At 47.4% G+C, this 25,335-nt stretch overlaps 1 protein-coding gene across 3 annotated transcripts; it reads left to right on the forward strand.

Annotated features, from left to right (window-relative positions):
• Positions 1 to 78: 78 nt before the first annotated feature.
• Positions 79 to 23,868, forward strand: c20h12orf73 (chromosome 20 C12orf73 homolog). Of its 3 annotated transcripts, none has more exons than XM_038779974.1 (3): positions 79 to 369; positions 9,521 to 9,670; positions 23,144 to 23,868. In XM_038779974.1, exons 2-3 carry the CDS (start codon positions 9,563 to 9,565, stop codon positions 23,237 to 23,239), a joined length of 204 nt encoding a protein of 67 aa, XP_038635902.1. In that variant the 5' UTR covers positions 79 to 369; positions 9,521 to 9,562; the 3' UTR covers positions 23,240 to 23,868. The 3 variants fall into 3 exon arrangements, 2 of the variants coding, with proteins under 2 accessions (XP_038635902.1, XP_038635900.1); XM_038779972.1 differs by having other exon boundaries at positions 85 to 482; XR_005458283.1 differs by lacking the exon at positions 9,521 to 9,670 and having other exon boundaries at positions 79 to 482.
• Positions 23,869 to 25,335: the final 1,467 nt, after the last annotated feature.

Raw genomic sequence — 25,335 nt, forward strand, 5'->3', positions numbered from 1 at the left:
GGAAGTCAGATTATTCACATCTAGTGTCTCGCGTTTCCCCCTTTTTAATATTGGTATATCTTGAAGCCTGTTCGAACTGGGCCGAAGGTTCCATTCCTAACAGTCAGCCCCCGGCGTGTGAGAAACTGAGGCTGTGGGGGGGAATGGAGACTGGAGGAGGTTGGGAATTGGGCTCGGCCAGTAACGCATTTTTGTTTTGTTTAAAAGCGGGCTCTGGTTAACGAAGGGAGTAAACAGCAGCCGGCGTACGGCTGTTTCCGAAGGGCGGAACGAATGTTGGTGTCGCGGGGAGGGGACGTTTGTAAGTGAAGCACATCCCCCCCCCCCCCCCCCCCCCAGGTTAAAGCGCTGGGAGGAACGGCGGTGGTGGTAAGTGTCAGCAGGGGGCTGTCTCGCCATTCCGGCTGATTGGTGACTGGGAATTCGGAAGAAACTTGTGCACCAAGAGAGTGATGAGGATGTGGAACTGGCTACCAGGCGAGGTGAGTCGTAGAGTTAGACTTGAGGGGAAGCTACACAAACAAATTAGGTAAAATGCAACGAACATTCAAGAGAGCATTAGATCAGTGTTTCCCAAACCTTTCCAGCCACTAACCCTGTTGACCTTCAAAGAACATAGAACAGTACAGCACAGAACAGGCCCTTCGGCCCTCGATGTTGTGCCGAGCAATGATCACCCTACTCAAATCCAAGTATCCACCCTATACCCCCCTTAACCTTACTTTTTAGGACACTACGGGCAATTTAGCATGGCCAATCTACCTAACCCGCACATCTTTGGACTGTGGGAGGAAACCGGAGCACCCGGAGGAAACCCACGCACACACGGGGAGGACGTGCAGACTCCGCACAGTGACCCAGCCGGGCCCTGAACCTGGGACCCTGGAGCTGTGAAGCATTTATGCTAACCACCATGCTACCGTGCTGCCCGAAGAAACATTCTTATTGTGTTGAAGAGCCAATCCACCAATAAAGATTGTTTCAGTGCAATAAGTGCATGCATATAAAAAAGTAATTTATAGAAATCTTATGTTAACTATAATTTAAAAGTTATTTTATTAAATGTATTTGGGTGTTACCCTTTTGTCATTTTTAATGGGGAACTGTTGCTGCCCCTTTGGTTCAAATAGGAAGAATGCTGCTGGATCCTCATGTTGGACACACTCATCTCATAGAATCATAGAATTTACAGTGCAGAAGGAGGCCATTCGGCCATCGAATCGGCACTGGCCCTTGGAAAGTGCACCTTACCTAAGCCCCCACCCTATCCCAGTAGCCCCACCCAACCCAATCTTTTTGGACACTTTAAGGGCAATTTAGCATCTACCAATCCACCTAACCTGTGGACTGTGGGAGGAAACCAGAGCACCCGGAGGAAACCCAAGTAGACATGGGGATGAAGTAAAAACTCTATACAGTCACCCGAGACCGGAATTGAACCCGGGTCCCTGGAGTTGAGAGGCAGCAGTGCTAACCACTGTGCCACCTTGCTGCCACCATTAATCCTTTCACCCCATCCCACCATATTTTAACTCTGACCCTATCCTCAGCTGTCTCTCTCTTAACTTCTTGTCCTCACTAAAGATGAAAGCGATGGTCGCATAGTGGTAATGTCACTAGTCTAGTACCTAAACATGATATGGAGATACCGGCGGTGGACTGGGGTGAGCACAGTAAGAAGTCTTACAACACCAGGTTAAAATCCAACAGGTTTGTTTCGAATCACTAGCTTTCAGAGCACAGCTCCTTCCGCAAGTGGGCTGGTTTAGCACACTAGGCTAAATCGCTGGCTTTGTAAGCAGATTAAGGCAGGTCAGCAGCATGGTTCAATTCCCGTACCAGCCTCCCCGAACAGGCGCCGGAATGTGGCGACTAGGGGCTTTTCACAGTAACTTCATTGAAGCCTACTCGTGACAATAAGCGATTTTCATTTTCAAGTGAATGAAGAGGTGGATTCCAGAAACATATACATAGACAAAGTCAAAGAAGACGATACTTTGAATGTGAATCTTTTTTTTAAAAAAAAGAATTTTTATTAAGATTTTCACAAAATATAAACAATATTAACAAAACAACCAAAGAGGGCAGCACGGTGGCACAGTAGATCCGCACCACCGTGTTCTCCCACTTGCTGCTCCGCTCCTTGGCCCACCGAAGCACGCACTCCTGGTCAGCGAACCGGTGGAACCGCACTAGCACCGCCCGTGGCGGCTCATTCGGCTTGGGCCTCCTGGCCAGTATTCTGTGGGCCCCTGGAAGGACCCAGCTCCCATCAGCGAGTTCAACGAAACGACCACATAGGCCGCCAGGTCCGACCCCTCCAGCCCCTCTGTGAGGCCCAGGATCCGTAAACGTTTCCGCCTCGACCGGTTGTCCATCTCCTCGAACCGCTCCTGACTCTTTTTATGGAGCGCCTCGTGCATCTCCACTTTCCCCGCGAGGGCCGCGGCCTCATCCTCCCTTTCAGAGGCCTGCTGCTCCCAGATTGCGGCCCCCTGGGCTGTCTGAGTCTCCAGCAGCTTACCAGTGGTAGACTCCAGCAGCTCCACCTTAAGCTCCTGAAAGCAGCGCCGAAGAGTCTCCTGTTGCTCCTGCGCCCACTTCCTCCACTCCTTGAGGGCTCCGCCGGTCTCCATTTTGTTTTCCTTCCCCCGTTTTTCCAGAGGCACTGCCACCGCTTTTCTGCACGCCCCACTCCTGGTCCGGACCATAGAACCCTGGGGATCTACTGCAGACCCCTTCCCACGTCTGGAATCGTCTATAAAGCGCCGCTGGGGGCCCTGAAAAGAGCTCCAAAGTCCATTTCTAGCGGGAGCTGCTGAACGTGCGGCTCAGCTCCGCATAGCCGCAACCGGAAGCCCACCTTTGAATGTGAGTCTTTGCAGGTAATTAGGTCTTTACAGGTCTAGATGGAGCAACTGGAGAGAAGGATAATCACAGGTTAAAGAGGTGTGAATTGTCTCGGCCCAGGACAGTTGGTAGGATTTCACAAGACCAGGCCAGATGGTGGGGGTTGCAACATGAATCCAAGGTTCCGGTTGAGGCCATACTCGTGTGCGGAACTTGGCTATGAGTTTCTGCTCGGCGATTCTGCGTTGTCACATATCTTGAAGGCCGGAGCGGAGAAACTGCAACCTTCTTCGCAGCCTTTCAACACATCATCGATGAAGACGACCATCTCGCCAAGGTCACCCCCACACACCCAAGTACTTGCCTTCAAACATCCGCGCAACAGACCATTTATTGCAGCAAACTACCCAGCCTTCAGAACAGCGACCACGACACCACAGAACCCTGCCATGGCAATCTCTTCAAGATGTGCCAGATCATCGACATGGGTACCGCCATTACACATGAGAACACCAGGTACGTGGTACCTACTTGGGCAACTCGGTCTGCCAACGTTGTCTACCTCATACGCTGCAGGAAAGGATGTCCCGCAGTGTGGTACATAGGCGAGACCATGCAGACTCTGTGACAATTGATGAACGGACATCGCGCAACAATTGCCAGGCAGAAATGTTCCCTTCCAGTCGGGGAACACTTCAGCAGTCAAGGGCATTCGGCCTCTGATATTCGGGTAAGCGTTCTCCAACACAGAATCACCGAGCAGAAACTTATAGCCAAGTTCCACACACGAGTACGGCCTCAACCGGGACCTTGGATTCATGTCGCATTACATTCACCCCCCACCATCTGGCCTGGGTTTGCAAAATCCTACCAACTGTCCCAGCTGGAGACAATTCACACCTCTTTAACCTGTGATTATCCCTCTCTCCAGTTGTTCCATCTGGACATGTAAAGACTTAATTGCCTGCAAAGACTCAAATTCAAAGTATTGTCTTGGTTCTTTGACTTTGTCTATATATATGTGATATATGTGTGTTTCTGGAACCCACCTCTTCATTCACCTGAGGAAAGAGCTGTGCTCCAAAAGCTAGTGATTCGAAACAAACCTGTTGGACTTTAACCTGGTGTTGTAAGACTTCTTACTGTAGCAACTAAATGGCCCAGCCTAATGCTCTGGGGACATGGGATCAAACCCCACCACGGCATCTCATGCATTCTCTTGCATGCATACTCCCTCTCCTCTCTCATATAGAATCCCGACAGTGCAGAAGGAGACTAGAGTCTGCACCAACCCGCTCAAAGGAGAACTCTACCTAGGCCCCTCTATTCTGGTAACCCCACCTATTCTGCACATCCCTGGATAGTTAATGGACAATTTTATCATGACCAATCCACCTAACCTGCACAGCTTTGGACTGTGAGATGATACAGGAGTACCTGGAGAAAAGCTGTGCAGACACAATTAGAAAGTGCAAACTTCACACAGTCACCCGAGGCTGGAATTGAACTCGGGTCGACGGCGCTGAGCAGCAGTGCTGATCACTGTGCCGCCCCAGCACTCATCTCACATACTCATTCTCATCTTTTTTGCATGCTGTCTCATTCTCACCCACCACGTGGATTCCGTCACATGCAGTCTCTCATTGTGCACTTTCAGCTCTAATTTTCAGCTTTTCTCTCCCCCCTGGCCCGGTCCTCGCAGGCCTCACTCTGCATTACCCTGATTGATATAATTGCAGTGGACAAGCTGCTTCCAGCTCGTCCAATCAGAGGCTAGATAGTAGAGATGCCAGCCTCTGAGTGGACGAACTGGAAACAACACAAATTAAAAGAGGAGGTAGGAGTGCAGGTTAGTGATGTGGCGGACGGTTACCAGAAAATAAAGGTGAGGGACAGAATGGCTGAATGTCTTTTTGCAACAAGGAATTATAAAAGAGTATTTTGACAATAGAACAAATTTAAAAGCTTTGTATCTAAATGCACAAAGCATTCAGAACAAAATGAGTTAGCGCTGCATCTTTAACTATGTGGTCATCAATTAATCCCTCTTCATTACACAATACCAAATCCAGAGTAGCCTGCTCCCTGGTTGGTTCCACAACATATCGTTCCAAGAAACAATCTCTTATACATTCAATGAACTCTTACTCGAGGCTACCCATACCAATTTGATTAATCCAGTCTATGGGGCTGGTTTAGCACAGTGGGCTAAACAGCTGGCTTGTAATGCAGGACAAGGCCAGCAGTGCGGGTTCAATTCCCGTACCGGCCTCCCCGAACAGCCGCCGGAATGTGGCGACTAGGGACTTTTCACAGTAACTTCATTTGAATCCTACTTGTGACAATAAGCGATTATTATGTTCACATTAAAATCACCTATGATTATAGCCGTACCTTTCTTACAAGTCCCAGTATTTCCTGGTTTATACTGTGCCCCACTGTGGAACTACTGTTTGGGGACCTATAGACTACTCCTACCAGGGACTTCTTCCCTTTGCTATTTCTTATTTCTACCCAGACTGATACCGCATTTTGATCTCCAGTGCATATATTCTTTCTCACTGCAGCACTGATCCTTTTCTTCACCGGCAAAGCTACACCATCTCCTTTTCCTTACAGTCCATCTTTCCAAAATACTGAATGCCCTTGGATATTCAATTCCCAGATCTGATCTCCTTGTAACCACGTCTCAGTAATCACAATCAAATCATATCCAGAATTCTTCCAGTGCTGGGCATGCCCAGAACATATGGGCGTGGTTCGCTGGACTCCCCGAACATCTGGTGCACCTATCCTCACCCCCAAAGAACTTACTCATCCTGGTCCCGGACATGTGGGCCCGGTGCAGCACCTTAAATTGGATGAGACTAAGCCTCGCACATGAGGAGGAAGAGTTAACTCTCTCTAAGGCATCCGCCCAAGTCCCGTCCTCTATCTGCTTCCCCGAGTTCCTCCTCCCATTTAGCCTTCAGCTCGTCCACTGACGACTCCTCCACCTCCTGCATTACCTTATAGATGTCAGACACCTTCCCCTCTCCAACCCACACCCCCGAAAGCACTCTGTCCATCGTCCCCTGCGAGGGCAGCAAAGGGAATCCCTCTACCTGTCGCCTAGCAAACGCCTTTACCTGCAGGTATCTGAACATGTTCCCTTGGGGAAGGCCAAATTTATCTTCCAGTTCCCCCAGGCCCGCAAACCTCCCGCCAATAAACAGGTCCCTCAATTTGCTGATGCCTGCCCTTTGCCACCCCCTAAATCCCCCATCCGTGTTCCCCGGGATGAACCGATGGTTGCCACCCAGTGGAGCCTCCATCGAGCCCTCTGTTTCCCCCTGATGCCGTCTCCACTGTCCCCAGATTCTTAGGGTCGCCGCCACCACCGGGGTGTGTAGAGTTAAAGAGTTGCCCTTTCCTCCCTGTAGAATTCATAATACAGGGATGGGATGTATGGTCCAATCACCCTCCGTGGCTGTGCTCTTAATTAACCAAAACTATTGCAGATACTTCAGACACTTATCAGGTCAGAGAAGCTTACAGGCAGCTAATGGTAATAATTGGCTGAGGTTGGGGAACATGCCATTTGAATTCCAGTTCACTTGTTCATCACACCTACCCAAATAATAGAATTTTCTATTTTCATAATTTTCTAACAAATGTTTGATGCAAGAATCTCAACTTAACTTTTAGAAAAAAAAATCAAAAATGAAAGAAAAGCAGCTATATCTTGTCCTGTTTTCCTAATTGTAAGATTGCTTGGCAGCTACCATGCAGCTGCCAATCTAGAGAAATTTCCAGCTGTAATCTCAGTTACCCCCCTGATATATCAGTCACCCACGGGAACATGTGACTAAGTGCTCATAAACGAACAGGCTGAGATAGCAGCTAAGTGTCATCATGCTTCAGACATTAATATCCCTAGAGATCTTAAGAATTAGGAGTAGACCTGCACCTAATTTGTATGTATGACCCCTCGTGTGCGCTTTGCCATTCAACAATATCATTTATGGCTGTGCATCTACCACAACTCTACTTTGCTGCCCAATCTCCACATCTCTTGATTCCTTTAAGAATCCAAAATCTATTCATAAAGTCGTAAGTATCCAACAACTGAGCAATCACAACCCTGTTGGATGGAGAATTCCAAAGATTCCTAGCCCTCTGAATGAAGAGTATAAAGAAAATAGTACATCCTTTTGCTTTGCACATAATCTGTATGATTCTGAAGTTTGTTCCCCTATGTATGCTTGGGCCCAATCCTATAGCTACAAGTTTTATTTTAAGACAGAATTACATCTGGTGAAGTTTTCATTTTTTCATTCTTTCATGGTATGTGAGCATCACTGGCAAGGCAACTCATTTGTTGCCTGTTCTTAATTGCCCTCAAAGATGATGGTAAGCTGCCGTCTTGAACTGCTGCAGTCCCTGTGGCAACGTGCAGTGCTGTTAGGAAAGGGATGCAATTTTGTAGCTTAAAATGTATAATGTGTTATAATTGACATTCCACAAATCTAGTTGAATTGTATTTAGGAAATTGCCAGATTATCTATTAAAAGTTTAGTTATTGGTTCTTATATTCTCACTTGAGGCTTTGTTCAATCAAAAATGTATGTTAAATTTAGATTCTAATGTAGTCATGCTTTACCCTTTTAAGAGGAAACAATTGACACTTGTAGCAAAACTTACTGAATATGTTTTGTTACCAGCCATCAAATCACAAAGAAAACTATGTAGTACATATGACTTTAAAATGAACCTAGAAAAACATGTGGGGAAATTGATAAAAGGATCTGCATATAGTAAGTTGAAGTGGAATGGAGGCTTATGTGATATATATGGACTGAAATAATTTATTTCTGATCTGTACTGTAATTCAAAAATGCAATCTGAATCAGTCCAATTGTTTGCACAATACAGTATAATTTTGGTTCAGTGAAAAATCTTAGATTTTAGAACCTAATCCGTAACGTGTCATCTCATGAAGGGGATCTTGGACATCATACTAGAAATAATGTATTTGAAGCAGAAATTGCTGAAACACATTCTGGATTTAGACTTTTTAGAGTAGGAACAAGAGAGTGAATATTTAACTTGAGAATAATCTTTGATAAATATCTATGAGTAAATAAGGACATTTAGTTATGGTTCATTGGCTATGAAAAAGTATTCAGTTGCGTTTATCATCAAATGCTGATGTTACAGAAATGTGACTGACAGTAAAGGTGTGAGATTTATTCCGAGGCTATCTTGGAACCAAATAATGAATATCAGACTGGAAGATGGATGATCAGGTATGTTTCAAGTAGTATGACAAATCTGTGTACTGTTACCAAAATTATTCAATCTATCCACAGAACAAATATTCATTGAATAAGATTTCCTTTCAGGACTACAAAATGGAGGCAGGTGTTATGTTCTTGATTTATATTGCAAGAACACTTGTAACTAAAGCTATAAATGATTTATTAATATTAAGTGTGGGTAAACTATACACAAAACTACAGATGAATAACAGTAAGATCAAGCACAAGCAACCTCTCTCCAGCTTTATCTAGCCAATCTGAGGTCAGCTGACTCTAACATTCACATATATACTAGTGAGACTCCTAGTGGCCAGTCAGTAAATTACAACACAGCCATGATATCACTACAGCAATAACCTAATGGCATGCTGACAACACAGCATTAATTGCAGAATCAGAAACGGTCACACAAAATATCATAGATAAGTAACATTTTGAAGTTGAGAATATGGATGAACACCAAAAAGACAAAAACAATGGGAGACAGAAGGAATACATTAGAAATAATGAATTAAGATTGAAGTGAATAATGTTATCCCAGAACAAATAGATAAGTTTGATTATTTAGGACAAGTTAAAACAGAAGATGGTAGTGTGATGTTGAAGTCAGAAATAATTTCCCGAAGACGAGGAAATGAGTTAACAAAAAAAAACTCAGAAGATGCCACAGTCTATCTACTTTCCTGTATGTTCCATAAATCTGGACAATAAGAGCTGTGGAAGAAAATAGAGGCCTTTAAAACGTGGCTGCTCAGACATATGCTTAAAATTCTATATACAGACCATAAAATAAAGGAGGTGCTTGAAATTGCGAGAACAAAAACTCTGACATCCAGAAGAGAAAATGTTAGTATTTTGGCCATTTGATCAGAGCTGGAAAACTAGATTTCTCTTTTTTTTTGTTTTTTTAAATTTAGAATCTTTTCTTTTCCAATTAAGGGGCAATTTAGGATGGCCAATTCACCTACATCTTTTTGGGTTGTGGGGGTGGGACCACGCAGACACTGGGAGATCTCTCCTAAAGGGCAAAGCTGAGGGCAGCAAAAAGGGATGTTAAACCAGGCGTCATGGGATGACTGATGTCAAAAAATGGGTGCAGATGAACTGCAGTGATGTGAGGATAGCGCAAGAAAGGCAAGTATGAAATAGCAAGACAATAGATCTCCTGGTAGGGGTAGCTGCAAGCAGCTGTGGGAAGACCTTAAATATATTTCACTGTATCCAAATTAATTTCTTTAGTCAGAATATTCAGTTTCAAAAATCTTGCCAGATCACTTAAAATGCAAATTGTTAAACATTAACCACTTTAGTGATTGATCATTGCAGTTGTTTCATTAAATATCTAATAATGTCCAATGTTTGTTTTACAGTCAACAATACTATGAATTAGGAGACTGTTTTAGCAAATAAAAATGCCAGCAGGGGTGTCCTGGCCTCGTTATCTGAAGATGCTGGGATCAAGCATTTTAGCAATGTTTGCAGGAGCAGAAGTAGTACACAGGTACTACAGACCAGATTTGGTGAGTGAGAAGTCTTGTACGTTTAGTTCGCCTCCTTACTCCTCGCTATTGATGTCCCCTTGCTGGGAAGGGGTAGGCTGGTAACATGATCATCATCAAGTCTTCGGGTGGAACTTAAATCCAGAGCTTCTGGCTCAGAGGCAGGGACACTATCCATTGTGCCATAAGACGACAATGAAGCTTGTAACCATAAACTAACGCAGTGTGGACAATTTTTTACATACAATTTACAGTGCAGAAGGAAGCCATTCGGCCCTTCGAGTCTGCACCGGCCCTTGGAAAGAGTACCCCACTTAAGCGCACGCTTCCAACCTATCCCCGTAACCTACCTTTTTTGGACATGAAGGACAATTTAGCATGGCCAATCCACCAAACCTACACATCTTTGGACTGTGGGAGGAAACCGGAGCACCCGGAGGAAACCCATGCATACACGGACAGAAAGTGCAGACTCCACACATACAGTGACCCAAGCTGGGAATCGAACCTAGGTCCCTGAAGCTGTGAAGCAACTATGTTAACCACTGTGTTACCGTGCTGCCGTAGACAAACTAGACTAGTGAGTGACTCTCCATCTCAGTGGGTTGCAAGATTGAAATCGGGCTTGTTCGCTAACCATTATCCCATGAATAAAATTAAATACATTTAATACTATAGAACTATCAACTTCAAATTAACTTAACATGACTTAGGATGTGTTGGTTGGAGAAGTAGGCTGCAAGGGTTGGGCACACTGGATATGTGGAGCTTGTTCAAGGAACAGCTATTGCATGTTCTTGATAAGTACGTACCAGTCAGGCAGGGAGGAAGGGGTCGAGCGAGGGAACCGTGGTTTACCAAAGAAGTGGAATCTCTTGTTAAGAGGAAGAAGGAGGCCTATGTGAAGATGAGGCATGAAGTTTCACTTGGGGCGCTTGATAGTTACAAGGAAGCGAGGAAGGATCTAAAGAGAGAGCTGAGACGAGCAAGGAGGGGACATGAGAAGTCTTTGGCAGGTAGGATCAAGGAAAACCCAAAAGCTTTCTATAGGTATGTCAGGAATAAAAGAATGACTAGGGTAAGAGTAGGGCCAGTCAAGGACAGTGGTGGGAAGTTGTGTGTGGAGGCTGAGGAGATAAGCGAGATACTAAATGAATACTTTTCGTCAGTATTCACTCAAGAAAAAGATAATATTGTGGAGGAGAATGCTGAGACCCAGGCTATTAGAATAGATGGCATTGAGGTGCTTAGGGAAGAAGTGTTGGCAATTCTGGACAAGGTGAAAATAGATAAGTCCCCGGGGCCTGATGGGATTTATCCTAGGATTCTCTGGGAAGCCAGGGAAGAGATTGCTGAGCCTTTGGCTTTGATTTTTAGGTCATCATTGGCTACAGGAATAGTGCCAAAGGACCGGTAACTATAGGCCGGTGAGCCTAACGTCTGTGGTGGGTAAGGTCTTGGAGAGGGTTATAAAAGATACGATTTATAATCATCTAGATAGGAATAATATGATTAGGGATAGTCAGCATGGTTTTGTGAAGGGTAGGTCATGCCTCACAAACCTTATTGAGTTCTTTGAGAAGGTGACAGAACAGGTAGACGAGGGTAGAGCAGTTGATGTGGTGTATATGGATTTCAGTAAAGCGTTTGATAAGGTTCCCCACGGTCGGCTATTGCAGAAAATACGTAGGCTGGGGATTGAGGGTGATTAAGAGATGTGGATCAGAAATTGGCTAGTTGAAAGAAGACAGAGAGTGGTAGTTGATGGGAAATGTTCAGAATGGAGTTCAGTTACGAGTGGCGTACCACAAGGATCTGTTCTGGGGCCGTTGCTGTTTGTCATTTTTATAAATGACCTAGAGGAGGGCGCAGAAGGATGGGTGAGTAAATTTGCAGACGACACTAAAGTCGGTGGAGTTGTAGACAGTGCGGAAGGATGTTGCAGGTTACAGAGGGACATAGATAAGCTGCAGAGCTGGGCTGAGAGGTGGCAAATGGAGTTTAATGTGGAGAAGTGTGAGGTGATTCACTTTGGAAAGAATAACAGGAATGCGGAATATTTGGCTAATGGTAAAATTCTTGGTAGTGTGGATGAGCAGAGGGATCTTGGTGTCCATGTACATAGATCCCTGAAAGTTGCCACCCAGGTAGATAGGGTTGTGAAGAAGGCCTATGGTGTGTTGGCCTTTATTGGTAGAGGGATTGAGTTCCGGAGCCATGAGGTCATGTTGCAGTTGTACAAAACTCTAGTACGGCCGCATTTGGAGTATTGCGTACAGTTCTGGTCGCCTCATTATAGGAAGGACGTGGAAGCTTTGGAACGGGTGCAGAGGAGATTTACCAGGATGTTGCCTGGTATGGAGGGAAAATCTTATGAGGAAAGGCTGATGGACTTGAGGTTGTTTTCGTTAGAGAGAAGAAGGTTAAGAGGTGACTTAATAGAGGCATACAAAATCATCAGAGGGTTAGATAGGGTGGACAGCGAGAGCCTTCTCCCGCGGATGGGGGTGGCTAGCACGAGGGGACATAGCCTTAAATTGAGGGGTAATAGATATAGGACAGAGGTCAGAGGTGGGTTTTTTACGCAAAGAGTGGTGAGGCCGTGGAATGCCCTACCTGCAACAGTAGTGAACTCGCCAACATTGAGGGCATTTAAAAGTTTATTGGATAAGCATATGGATGATAAGGGCATAGTGTAGGTTAGATGGCCTTATCGGCAACATCGTGGGCCGAAGGGCCTGTACTGCGCTGTATCGTTCTATGTTCTAAATGATAAAAACAAATATTTGCACTTCGAACACCGAGGGAGCTCACAATCAGTGTCGTGTGTAATCAGCACGCGCCTCACTTGCCCTTGCGTATCACTTCAATCACACTAGTAGGAAAAAGATTGTGGGTAGATATTAGCCGAATTCAAGCAATCCTGTCATTTTTTTATAAACGTTTTTATTGGGGTTTTTTTTGAACAAGGTATAATTACCGCTATGTACACAGAATAAGAAACATATATATATATTTATATATATATATATATATACACACACACATTTAGAGGAGAAGGGCACACCCTAACATAAAAAAAAATACCATAACATATGAAATGGAATAACTGGTGGGGTATTGTGCACCAGCTCCACAGCGGCATCTCTGTACATCTGGCAAAATTACCCACTCCACATAAGTAGCTGACTGCCTGCGGGGGGGGGGGGGGGGGGGGGGGGGGGGGCAGGGACTGGTGGGGCAAGCACACCTTTGGGTGCCGGGGAGAAAATCACAGTGTGCGATATTTGCTGTGTGCCCCCCCCCCCCCGCCACAGTCGATCTCCCCCCTCCATGCCCCGGCTACCTTCCCCCGACTCCCGACCATTTTCCCCTAATTCTTGGCCACCCAGCTATTCTTCCTCTTGTTAGTTGGCCACAAACAGGTCCCGGAACAGTTGCATGAATGGCCCCCACGTTCTGTGGAAGCCGTCGTCTGACCCTCGGATGGCGAATTTGATTTTTTCCATTTGGAGAGATTCCGAGAGGTCGGACAGCCAGTCTGCAGCTCCGGGTGGTGCTGCTGACCGCCAGCCAAACGGGATTCTACGGTGGGCGATCAGGGAGGCAAAGGCAAGGGCGTCCGCCCTCCTCCCCAGGAATAGATCTGGCTGGTCTGAAACCCCGAAGACCGCCACTATCGGGCATGGCTCTACCCTCCCCCACCACTTTGGACATAGCCTCAAAGAAGGCTGTCCAGTACTCCACAAGTCTGGGGCAAGACCAGAACATGTGGGCGTAGTTGGCCGGGCCTCTTTGGCACCGTTCACATCTGTCCTCCACCTCCGTTAAGAATCTACCCATGCGGGTTCTTCTTAAGTGGGCTCTATGTACCACTTTTAGTTGCGTCAGGCTGAGCCTTGCGCACGTGGCGGTGGAGTTGACCCTATGCAGTGCCTCGTTCCAGAGTCCCCACCCTATCTCAATCCCCAGGTCCTCCTCTCATTTCTTTCTTGTTGCGTCCAGTACGGTGTCGGCCCTTTCTACCAGTCGGTCATACATGTCACTACAGTTCCCTTTATCTAGGATACTTGTGTCCAGTAGGTCTTCCAGTAGTGGCGGTTGTGGGTACGTCCTTGTCTCCTTTCGTAAGAAGTTTTTGAGCTGCAGATACCTTAGCTCGTTCCCCCTGGCTAGCCGAAATTTCTCTGTCAGTTCGTCCAGTGTAGCGATCCTGCCGTCCGTGTATAGGTCCCTGACTGTCAGTGTCCCTCCGTCCTCCACCTTTAGCAATCCTGTCATGAGCAACAGTCAACGAACTGTCTTGTGCGACTTCCGGTGGCGGCTATGAAGGAGTAAGTCGCACATTTGGTGGCTCTCGCTCTGGGGCTCTCGCTCTGGTCGGACTTTTGGACCTTTTCCTTCGACTTTTTCCGGTTTTAAGCTGTAAATCTGAAGGCTGAGGCAATTGGGCACCGTTTCCACGTATCGGTGTATGGAGAAAAGAACCAGAAGTGCACGAAAAGGCAGAAATAGAAAGATAGGCAAGAGCTGTGCTGAAACTGCAGCAGGAGACAGCATGGCCAAGGACCCCTGGTGTATCGGCCCAGCGATCAACGGAGCAGTTGATGCAGGTCATCCAGGACGGCTTTGCCAAGCAGAAACGGGACTGCCTGGACCCGAGTCGATTGATTGGCTGGAGCACAGATTGGATGCCCAGGATCAGGCGATCCAGAAGGTTGAGAAGGCGCTGGCTGAGCAAGAGCAGCATCAAACTGAGGTGGGGATGCTGCGGGACCAGCAAAAAAGGCTTCTGGAGAAGGTGGAGGACCTAGAGAATAGGTCCCGCCGGCAGAACTTAATAATTGTTGGGTTGTCTGAGGGAGCTGACGCTGGGGCATACGTAGCGGGTATGTTTGAAAAGCTGCTGGGGGAGGGGACATTCTCCCGACCATTGGAGGTGGACAGGGCGTACAGAGTGCTTGCGAGGAAGCCGCGAATGGTGGTGAGATTCCACAGGTTCCTGGACAAGGAATGTATTCTTCAGTGGGCCAAGCGAACGTGGAGCTGTAAATGGGACAACAGAATCCTACGGGTGTACCAGGACTTGAGTGGAGATGGCCAGGAAAAGGGCAGGCTTCAACCAAGTTAGGTCAATCTTCTTCAAGAAAAGTTTGGACTGTTGTATCTGGGTCACATATGAGGACCAGCATCATTATTTTGAGTTGCCCGAAGACACGCCAGACTTCGCGAAAAGAGAAGGACTGGTGGTGGGCTGAGAACTCTCGAACTTTGATGCAACTTGTTGGCTTATATTGTTTTTTTAAAAAAATGTTCTCTACTGTTTTGAGTTCTGTTTAAGAAAGGGGGGGGAGGGAGTATTTTCGTTTTCGGGCTTTCTTTTTTTGGTGAATGTTGGCAATGCCTTGTTCTTTGATGTGCACTTTTGTGGGATGGAGACGTGCTTGTTTGGGTTTTGGTGTTTTTTTCAGCTGGGTGATTGTGTGGGGATCGTTAGATGAGGGAATTTGTTTGTATGAGCAGTGGGGGAGGGGAGTGAGCAAACAAGTGGGAGTCTTTTTGGGGGTGGGGCCACCAAGCTAGCTGGGTGAGCTAGCTCACGGAAGCACAGTGGGGTGGTGTGCATATGTTTAGTTTATTGTATGGGTTAGGTTTCAGAGTGGTGTTGATAGAGGGGGTAGTTGTTCTGCTGGCGAAGGAGGGACTTCGGTTGAGGGACAGAGATGAGGTCGGGGCCGGGGCTGCCAGAGGGCGTGCCGGAGGAGGCACAGCGCATGGGTTGGAGGCGGGCCCAAGAAAGGGGATGGCTGACCGGTGGAGGAGGAGGGGAGGGGGGGGGGGGGGGCACCCTGCCCCCCAACTAGGCTGATCACCTGGAATGTTTGAGGGTTAAATGGGCCGGTGAAGAGGGCATGTGTGTTCACGCACCTGAGGGGGTGTGGAAGGCGGACGTGGTAATGCTGTAGGAGATGCACCTTATGTGGACCAGGTTAGATTGAGGAAAGGTTGGGTCAGTCAGGTCTTCCACTCTGAGCTGGACACAAAGACTAGAGGGGTTGTGATCTTGATTAATAAGCGGGTGATATTTGAGGTGGTTAGAATAGTTTCAGATGTGGGGGGGTCGATATATTATGGTTAGTGGTAAGCTGGAGGGGATGAAGGTAGTGCTGGTTAATGTATATGCGGCAAATTGGGATGACGTGGAATTTATAAAGAGGATGTTGGGGAAGATACTTGGACCCGGAAAAGCTGGTCATGGGAGTGGACTTTAATACAGTTATTGATCCTGACCTGGATCGGTCATGCTCGAAAACAGGCAAGTTGCCAGCAATGGCAAAGGAACTGAAAGGGTTAATGGAGCAGATGGGGGGGTTGGATCCATGGAGATTTAGGCAGCCCAGGGTGAAGGAGTTCTCCTTCTACTCCCACGTGCATAAGGTATACTCTCGGATCGATTTCTTTGTTTTGGGTAGAGCCTTGCTGGCAGGGGGTGGTGGACAGTTTCAGGTATCTAGGTATTCAAGTGGTGTGGGATTGGGACCGGCTACATAAATTGAACTTGGCCCGGCTGGTGGATCAGGTGAAAGATGGTTTCCGGAGATGGAAGGCACTCCCATTGTCTCTAGCTGGGAGAGTCCAAACGGTGAAAATGACAGACCTCCCGAGATCCTTGTTTGTATTTCAGTGTCTCCCCATCTTCATTCCGCGGTCCTTTTTTAAGCGGGTCAATAAAGTTATCGCGGGCTTCGTGCGGGGGGGGGGGGGGGGGGGGCAGGTCTCTGCGAGTGAGGAGGATAATGCTTGAGCAGAGTCAAGGAAGGGGAGAGCTGACGCTGCCGAACTTTAGCAATTATTCCTGGGCGGCTAACATAGCTATGATTAGGAAGTGGCTGGTGGGGGGTCGGCATGGGTGTGTATGGAGGCAGCTTCTTGCAAGGGCACAAGTTTGGGGGCGCTGGTAACTGTGCCTCTGCCGTTCCCGCCGGCATGGTACTCCACCAGCCCTGTGGTGCTGGCGGCCTTGAGAGTCTGGGGGCAATGGAGGAGATATGTGGGAACCGTGGGAGCATCAGTCTAGTCCCCAATCTGCTATAATCACCGGTTTGCCCCGGGGAGGATAGACGGAGGGTTCCGAATATGGTGGAGAATGGGGATTGAGAGGATGGGGGACTTGTTTATAGAGGGGTGCTTTCTGAGTATGAGGGTGCTGGAGGAGAAGTTTGCATTGGTGAGGGGGGGGGGGGGGGGGGAAACGAATTTCGATATCTGCAGGTGTGGGACTTTCTGCTTAGACGGGTATCAACCTTCCCACTCCTGCCACGAAGGGGGATTCAGGACAGGGTAGTTTCTAGAGGATGCATAGGTGAGGGAGTGTTTCTGACTTTTACAAGGAACTTATGGGATCAGAGGAGATGCAGACCGAGGAGCTGAAGCACACGTGGGAGGAGGAGCTGTGGGAAGAGACAGAGGAGGGCCTTTGGGCAGACACGTTGAGTAGAGTCAACGCGACTGCAACTTGTGCCAGGCTCAGCCTGATACAATTCAAGGTCCTTCACCTGGCTCACATGACAGTGGCCCAGATGAGCAGATTCTTTGGGGTGGAAGACAGGTGTGCAAAATGTATGGGAGTACTAGTGAACTATGTCCTCATGTTCTGGGCATGTCCAAAGCTGAGGGGATTTTGGCAGGGGTTTGCTGATATCATGTCCCAAGGTATGTCCAAAAACAAGGGAGGCATTGAAAAATGAAATGAAGTCCAGAACTGGTGATTTTCGGGCTGTCACAGGATCCGGGAATCCAAGAGGAGAAATAAGCAGACTGTCACAATATCCACTCATGTATATAATGAGATGCAGACAGACAGTGATTGACACACAGGATGACCAATGAGCACCACAATACAGAACAACCAATCACCAGACAGGACACCACCACTATAAAGCCCACAGGGCATTAAGACTCCCGCTCTCTCGGGACCCAGATACTGAGATAGTCAGAGTGCACAAGTTAGTGGGCACTACTGCCATGTGGTAGCTAGTAAGTCTGGTAAAGCCAGTAAGAGGTCATCAGTAGGATTAGAGTCAACCCACAGCTGAACATGTACAGCAGTTCATAGTTAAATAAAACAGTGTTGGATCATTTCCGCTGTCAGATGTTTGTTTCTAGCTTCCCTGCATCCTGTTGCAGTCAACGTTGAACCAACCTGCCTAACACATCATGGTACCAGAGTGCTATTAATCCTGTTGAACCTACCTCGAGTGAATCTGCAACGACCAGCAAGCGGCCATCCAGCGAAATGGAAAACATCCAGCCTCTGCAGCTCCGCATCTCCGGCAACCTCGCCGCCAATTGGAAAATCTTCAAGCAGAAGTTCCTCCTGTATATCGAGGCCTCCAACCTCGAGGCAGCATCGCATGCAAGGAAGATCGCGCTATTTCTCTCGACCGCGGGGGATCACGCCATCCATATCTACAACTCGCTTACGTTTGCTGACGGCGAAGACGAGACAAAGTTCAAAACAGTTCTGCTAAAATTCGACAACCACTGCGATATTAAAGTGAATGAGAGCTTTGAACGGTACATTTTCCAACAGAGGCTGCAGGGTAAGAATGAATCTTTTCAGTCCTTCCTGACCCATCTCCGCATCCTGGCGCAGTCATGTAATTATGGCTCGATTGCTGATTCCATGATCCGGGCTCCGAGCGTTTTCGGGGTCCACCCCGATTCCCTGCGGCGGCGGCTCCTCAAAATCAAACAGCTCACCCTCTCCGTCGCTATCGAGACGTGCGTAGTCCATGAGCATGCCAAGAATCAGGGCGGCAGAAACTGCAAAACTGGCCACCCATGAGGCAGAACGGGTGCAGGCCATTGCAAAAATGCAAGGCCTGAGTATCGAGGAGAGTGGTTGTTTCGCGCGCTTTTCCCGGGTCCCTACGCATGCACGCCACGACCGGGTGGACGACGAGGCTGAAAACCCTAATGTGCAGGTGCGTACGTCGGCCGACCTCATTGCACATGCACGTTGGCACACGGAACGTGCTGACGTCAGCGTTATGACGTGTCTGAATTGTGGCTCCGCCCATTTAAAGCAGCAATATCCAGCCAAAGGACAGCGATGCCTACAGTGTGGGAAGCCTGGCCATTACGTGGCCTGCTACAGGTCAGCTCCACTAATTATCAGCCAGCGTTCCCAGACACGGCGCAGAAGTGTCCGCTCGGTACAAGACATGCAGGATTCTGATTCCGACATCCCAACGGACCCCGATGCTGACTGCCTTGAGTCTCCATATCTGGTGGGCATCATAACCACACGCGAGCTGGTCTCCACGGCACCTGCAACCCGCCTTTTGATCCTCAGTGTGGATCCCGACAACGAGTGGTGTGCTATCCTCACAGTCAACCAGGCTCGCATCTGATTTAAACTGGACACCGGCACGTCTGCAAACCTCATATCACAGTCAGATCTCGACGGCATCCATGACCAACCAAGCATTCTTCCACTAGCCTAACAACCCCTTGACTATAATGGCAATGCCAGTGGATCGTGTCGGCTAGTGGGTATCTCACAAGGAAATCAAGGCAACTTTACGATTCAAGATCGTCCGGCCTGACAGGGCGCCCCTGCTCAGAGCTCACGCCTGCAAGCTCCTGAATCTGGTCCAGCGAGTCCACACCATGTCCTCGACACCGGCGACTGCCTCACCCTATGTGAATCTCCAGGCTGAGATGGACGACATTCTCACACAATACCACAACGTGTTTGATGGAATGGGCACGCTCCCATATCGCTACAAACCTTTGCTCGAGCCGAACGCCACCCCAGTTATCCATGCACCACGGCGGGTGCCAGCTCCTCTCAAGGATAGTCTAAAAAAGTAGCTACAAGACCTCCAAGACCAGGGCTGCATCTCAAAGGTCACGGAACCAACAGACTGGGTCAGCTCCATGGTCTGTGTAAAAAAACCCTCTGGTGAACTCCGCATTTGTATTGATCCCAAGACCTGAACTGCAACATCATGCGAGAGCACTACCCGATCCCGAAGCTTGAAGAGTTAATCAGTGAGATGGCACATGCCAAATTCTTCACCAAGCTGGACGCCTCCCATGGTTTCTGTCAAATATAGCTGGATGCGTCCAGTCGGAAGCTGTGCACATTTAACAATCCGTTCGGCCGCTATTGCTACAACCGCGTGCCCTTCTGTATCATATCAGCTTCCAAAGTATTTCATCGCATCATGGAGGGCATTGAGGGGGTGCGAGTCTATGTGGACGACATGATCATCTGGTCCACACCGCCCGACGATCACATTGCCCGCGTCAAACAGGTCTTCCAGCGGATTCATGAAAATGGCCTCCAGCTCAATAGGGCCAAATGCTCATTTGGTCAATCCGCTAACAAGTTTCTGGGTGACCACATTTCACAGCCGGGTTTGCAACCTGACGCTGCCAAGGTGCTGGCGATCAACGGCATGAATACCCCAGAGGACAAGAAGGCAGTCCTCCGCTTCCTCGGGATGGTAATTTTTCTCAGGAAATTCATTCCCAATTTGGCAGCCCACACCAAGGCCATCTGGCATCTCGTAAAGAAGTCAACAGTGTTCCAGTGGCTGCCCGCACATGAAAAGGAGTGGCTTGAGCTAAAGGCGAAGCTCACCACAGCCCCAGTACTGGCGTTCTTTGACCCAACTAAGGACACCAAGATATCTACTGACGCTAGCCAGGACGGCATTTGGGTGGTGCTCCTCCAGCGAGACGACTCCTCGTCCTGGGCTCCAGTGGCATATGCCTCCAGGGCCATGACGCCGACCGAGCAACGGTATGCCCAGATCGAGAAGGAGTGCTTGGGTCTCCTGACAGGAATAGTCAAGTTTCATGACTACGGATTCGGCCTGCCGAAATTCACGGTGGAAACAGACAATAGGCCTTTAGTCCACTTAATCCAGAAGGATTTAAATGACATGACACCTCGGCTACAGTGACTTCTTCTTCGTCTCTGCCGATATGACTCTGAGCTCGTCTACACACCTGGTAAAGAATTGATCATCGTGGATGCCCTATCCCGGTCCATCACCACACCGTGTGAACAGGGTAACTTCATCTGCCACATAGAGGCACAGGTGCAGTTGTGTGCCAGCAACCTACCAGCCACTGATGAACAAATATGTGATGAAACTGCCAAGGATCCTCTACTGCAGCACGTGATGCAACACCTCGCCCATGGCTGGCAAAAGGGGCAATGTCCCCAGTTCTTTAACGTTAAGGACGAGTTAATGGTCATTGAGGGAATCCTTCTTAAACTGGATAGGATCGTCAGTCCTCAAAGCATGCGAGCTGTGGTGCTCGGACAGATCCATGAGGGTCACCTTGGGGTCGGAAAATGTCGACGCAGAGCTTGGGAGGCGGTTTATTGGCCGGGCATCAACCAGGACATTGCCGACACGGTCCTCAATTGCCCAACCTGCCAGAAGTTTCAAGCGGCTCAGCCCAAAGAAACACTGCAATGGCACGAGATTGTGACATCTCTGTGGTCTAAAGTGGGGGTAGACCTCTTTCACGTCAATGGGTGTGATTACGTGCTCTTGGTGGACTACTTCTCCAGTTACCCGGGAGTGGTGAAATTGTCGGACCTCACGTCTAGGTCCGTCATCTGCAAAGAGAAGTTTGCCAGGCACGAGATACCACTCACAGTAATGAGTGACAACGGTCCATGTTTCTACAGCCAGGAGTGGTCCGATTTTGCACGATCCTACAACTTCAGACACATCACCTCCAGCCCCCATTACCCACAATCAAACGGGAAGGCCGAGAAAGGGGTCCATATCGTCAAGCGGGTGTTGTGCAAGGCTGCAGACTCGGCCTCCGATTTCAACTTGGCGCCGCTGGCTTACAGGGCAACCCCTCTGTCGACTGGTTTGTCTCCGGCGCAGATGCTCATGAACCACAACCTGAGGACGACTGTTCCAGCCATCCATATTCCAGACCTTGACCACCTCACGGTGCTGCAAAAGTGCATCGGTCCAGGGACCAGCAGAAGATCACGTATGATGCTCATGTCACGGATCTGCCTGCGCTGGCTCCAACAGATGTTGTTCGCGTCCAGTTGCATGAGGGAGGTTGGTCGGCCCCAGGTGTTGTCAGGAAAGCCGCCCCAAGGTCTTTCATTGTTCAAATGGCTGACTGCTCCATTCTCCGGCGCAACAGGAGGGCCCACTGCCTAGCTCTGCCGCTTATGCCTCCTCCGGATGTCTCCTGCCACGAGGCCACTGATCTGCCACCGATCCCGCCTGTCCACGACAACGCTGCAATGCCAGCAATCCCGCCTGTCGAAGTGCCAGCGCCTCCTGTTCCACCTCTGCAGCGATCGACAAGAATTTGTCGCCCGCCTCAAAAGACTGAATCGATAGACTTAACTTTTGTAAATTTTGTTCAGTTTGCTCTGTATCTGCACGATAGACACCTTCCCATGTATATATGTTCATTAACTCACCACTTGTACATAGTCAGGCATGTATACGTTCACATTCCACAACTTTTTTTTTTAAAGGGGGGAGATTTCCTAATATCCACTCGCGCGCGCGCGCGTGTGTGTGTGTGTATATAATGAGATGCAGACAGGCAGTGATTGACACACAGGATGACTAATCGCCAGCCAGGACACCAGCACTATAAAGCACACAGGGCATTAAGACTCCCGCTCTCTCGGGGCCCAGATACTGAGACAGTCAGAGTGCACAAGTTAGTGGGCACTACTGCCATGTGGTAGCTAGTAAGTCTGGTCGAGCCAGTAAGAGGCCATCAGTAGGATTAATAGTGTCAACCCGCAGCTGAACATGTACAGCAGTTCATAGTTAAATGAAACCGTGTTGGATCATCTTTGGTGTCAGACGTTTGTTTCTAGCTTCCCTGCATCCTGTTGCAGTCAACGTCGAACCAACCTGCCGAACACATCACAGACGTTCTGACCTTTGCTTCCCTGGTAGCCCGGAGGCGGATATTGCTAGCATGGAGGGACTCAAAGCCCCCGTAGTCTGAGACCTGGCTATCGGACATGGCTAGCTTTCTGTTTGGAGAAAATTAAGTTCGACTTGAGGGTCACTGTTAGGGTTCACCCAGAGGTGGCAACCATTAATTCTCCGCGAAGAAGTCGATGAATCGTCAGCAGAAGGTGGGGGTGGGCGGGGGCTTAGGTTAGTGTAGATTAGGGGGTTAATTAATGGTGGGACCTGTTGGGGAGGGAGGTGGTATTTGCACTATGTTTATAGTCTCATGTACATTGTTTATATTGCTGCTGTTACAATGCCAAAAAAAACACAATGTTTATTTAACAAAAGCTGTCTTGTGAGCTGCACTCAGAACCCAGATGGGCACATGTGGCCTACCACTGAACTATATAGTGTCAAGTTATATTACTGGGACTATGTGAGTCAAAGAACTTAATTTTGAACATCCCTGTTTAAAGACTAACGGTATGATTCCAATTTTGCTTTCTTTTAGAGTATACCAGAAATTCCACCTAAACCAGGCGAGCTTAAAACAGAACTGCTGGGTCTGAAAAGCAAAGTGCAAACTCAAAATTCTGAAAAACATTGACAAAGTGGTATAGAAGATTCATGTTCTTCATAAAGTATACTGGACAGCTATGATTCAACTTGTTTGTTTAAATATAGATGACATTAGACCTATATTTTAAAAGATGTGGGCATGATGTTCTGCATTCTCAACAGGTAATGTTTTTTTTCTATATTTCCAGTTTTTTCTGGGCTGTTAAACTGTTCGAAGATTGGTGATGCATGAACCATTGAGGGATAAAAAGGTTAATTAAACTGGTATAATTCTTCCACTGCTGATGACTAACTGCAGGAAAGCAGAACCGTACACCCATCTCCCATTTATTTTCCTTGTGTTGGAAGTAAAAATGAAACAAGCACTTTTAAAAACCTTAGGTTTCAGTCTTTGACCTAATGTATTAAGTGCAAACAAAGGTGGTTTATACATCTTTCCAAGACTAACTGGATATTGGAATGAGAAATTGTTTTTCCTCGCAATGCACAGTGATAAAGGAAAATGCCTCACTGAAACAACTCCGATGGCTTATCCATTTAAACAAATGGTAAAGGATGCTATTTTCATTTGAAATATGGCTTATGGAAGATCTCCACATGTTTTGTTCAGATAATTAGTGAAAGTATTACAAATAAATTGAAGTGAATTTGTGAGCATGTTTATTTCAGTTGAGTCACTACTGGATCTTGTTTTCTAATCAACATACCCAATTGTGGCACCTACTGGACATCAATTGTCATAGTTCAAGAGATCTAGGACTTGCTCAACTATTGTGATAATGAATGACTCAAAGAACAAAGCAGCACAGGAACAGACCCTTTGGTCCGCCAAACCTGCACTGATCACGTGTCCTATCTAGACCAACCACCTGTGTCCTATACCCTGTGCCTGTCCAGATAAGTCTTAAAGATCGCTAATGTATCTGCTTCAACCACCTCACCTGACCGTGCATTCCAGGCCACCCCCACCGTGTGTAAAAAAAAAACTTCCACTGAACCTTTCCCCCCCTCACCTTGAACTTGTGCCCCTTGTAATTGTCATTTCCACCCTGGGAAAAAGCCTCCAACTGTTCACCCTATCTATACCCCTAATAATTTTATAAACTTCTATCAGGTCGTCCCTCAGCCTCTGTCTCTCTAAGGATAACAATCCCACTTTATTCAATCTCACCTCATAGCTAATACCCTCCATACCAGGCAATATCCTGGTACATCTTTTCTGTATTCTCTCCAAAGCCTCCATGCCCTTCTGGTAGTGTGGTGACCAGAATTGGACATAGTATTCCAAATGTTCTATATAATTGTAACAATCTTCAAGCTTCTATACTCGGTATCTCGTCCTACGAAGGCAAGCATGCCATATGCTTTCTTCACCACGATTTACACCTGTGCTGCCACTGAAGGATCTGGACTCTACAAATAGCTGTCTCAGCAGAGCAGCCAGCTCATTTAAGTTGTCACCCTGGCTTATACCACAAGTTTAACTCAGGTGCCCAATGCCTCAAACGAGTTGGTTTTGACCCCATCACATCTGTGCATTCCCATTTATTGTTTCATGAGTAATCAAAATCTAAATAACCTTGGAAGCAAAGTTAAACAAAAAATCTACTATAAACTCATCTTCTGAGTTGAAACCCTAACTTGGCAACTCTAGTTGAAATTTGTTTAAAACACGAAGACCATTCTAAAAATAAATAATCCAAGGGGGGGGGGGGGGGCAGAGGAAAAGAAATACAATAGCAATCACCAAGGTAGTTAAACTAATAGGTCTACAGGCTGTTACGTCCTGGATATTAAAGAAAGTAGCTAAAGAGATAGTGGGTACAGAGGTAGTAATCTTACAAGAATCTGAAAAAGACCCAGAAAACTGCTAAGTTAACACCTTTATTTGAAAGGGAGTCAAAAAGCTAATACAGTTAAGGCCAGTTAGCTTAACTTCTGTCATTGAGAAAGTGTTAAGAGTTCATTATAAAGGATGTAATCAGAGCATTTAGACACAATATAAAATATAAACCAGTCAGCATAGCTTCATTCAAGGGAAATTATGCCTGACAAATTATAATTGAGACAGTAATGAGCAAGATAAATGGGGAACCAGTATTATATTTGGATTTCCAAAATGTA

The sequence above is a fragment of the Scyliorhinus canicula genome, chromosome 20 (genome assembly GCF_902713615.1).
Source record: "Scyliorhinus canicula chromosome 20, sScyCan1.1, whole genome shotgun sequence".
NCBI classification, from domain to species: Eukaryota; Metazoa; Chordata; class Chondrichthyes; order Carcharhiniformes; family Scyliorhinidae; genus Scyliorhinus; species Scyliorhinus canicula.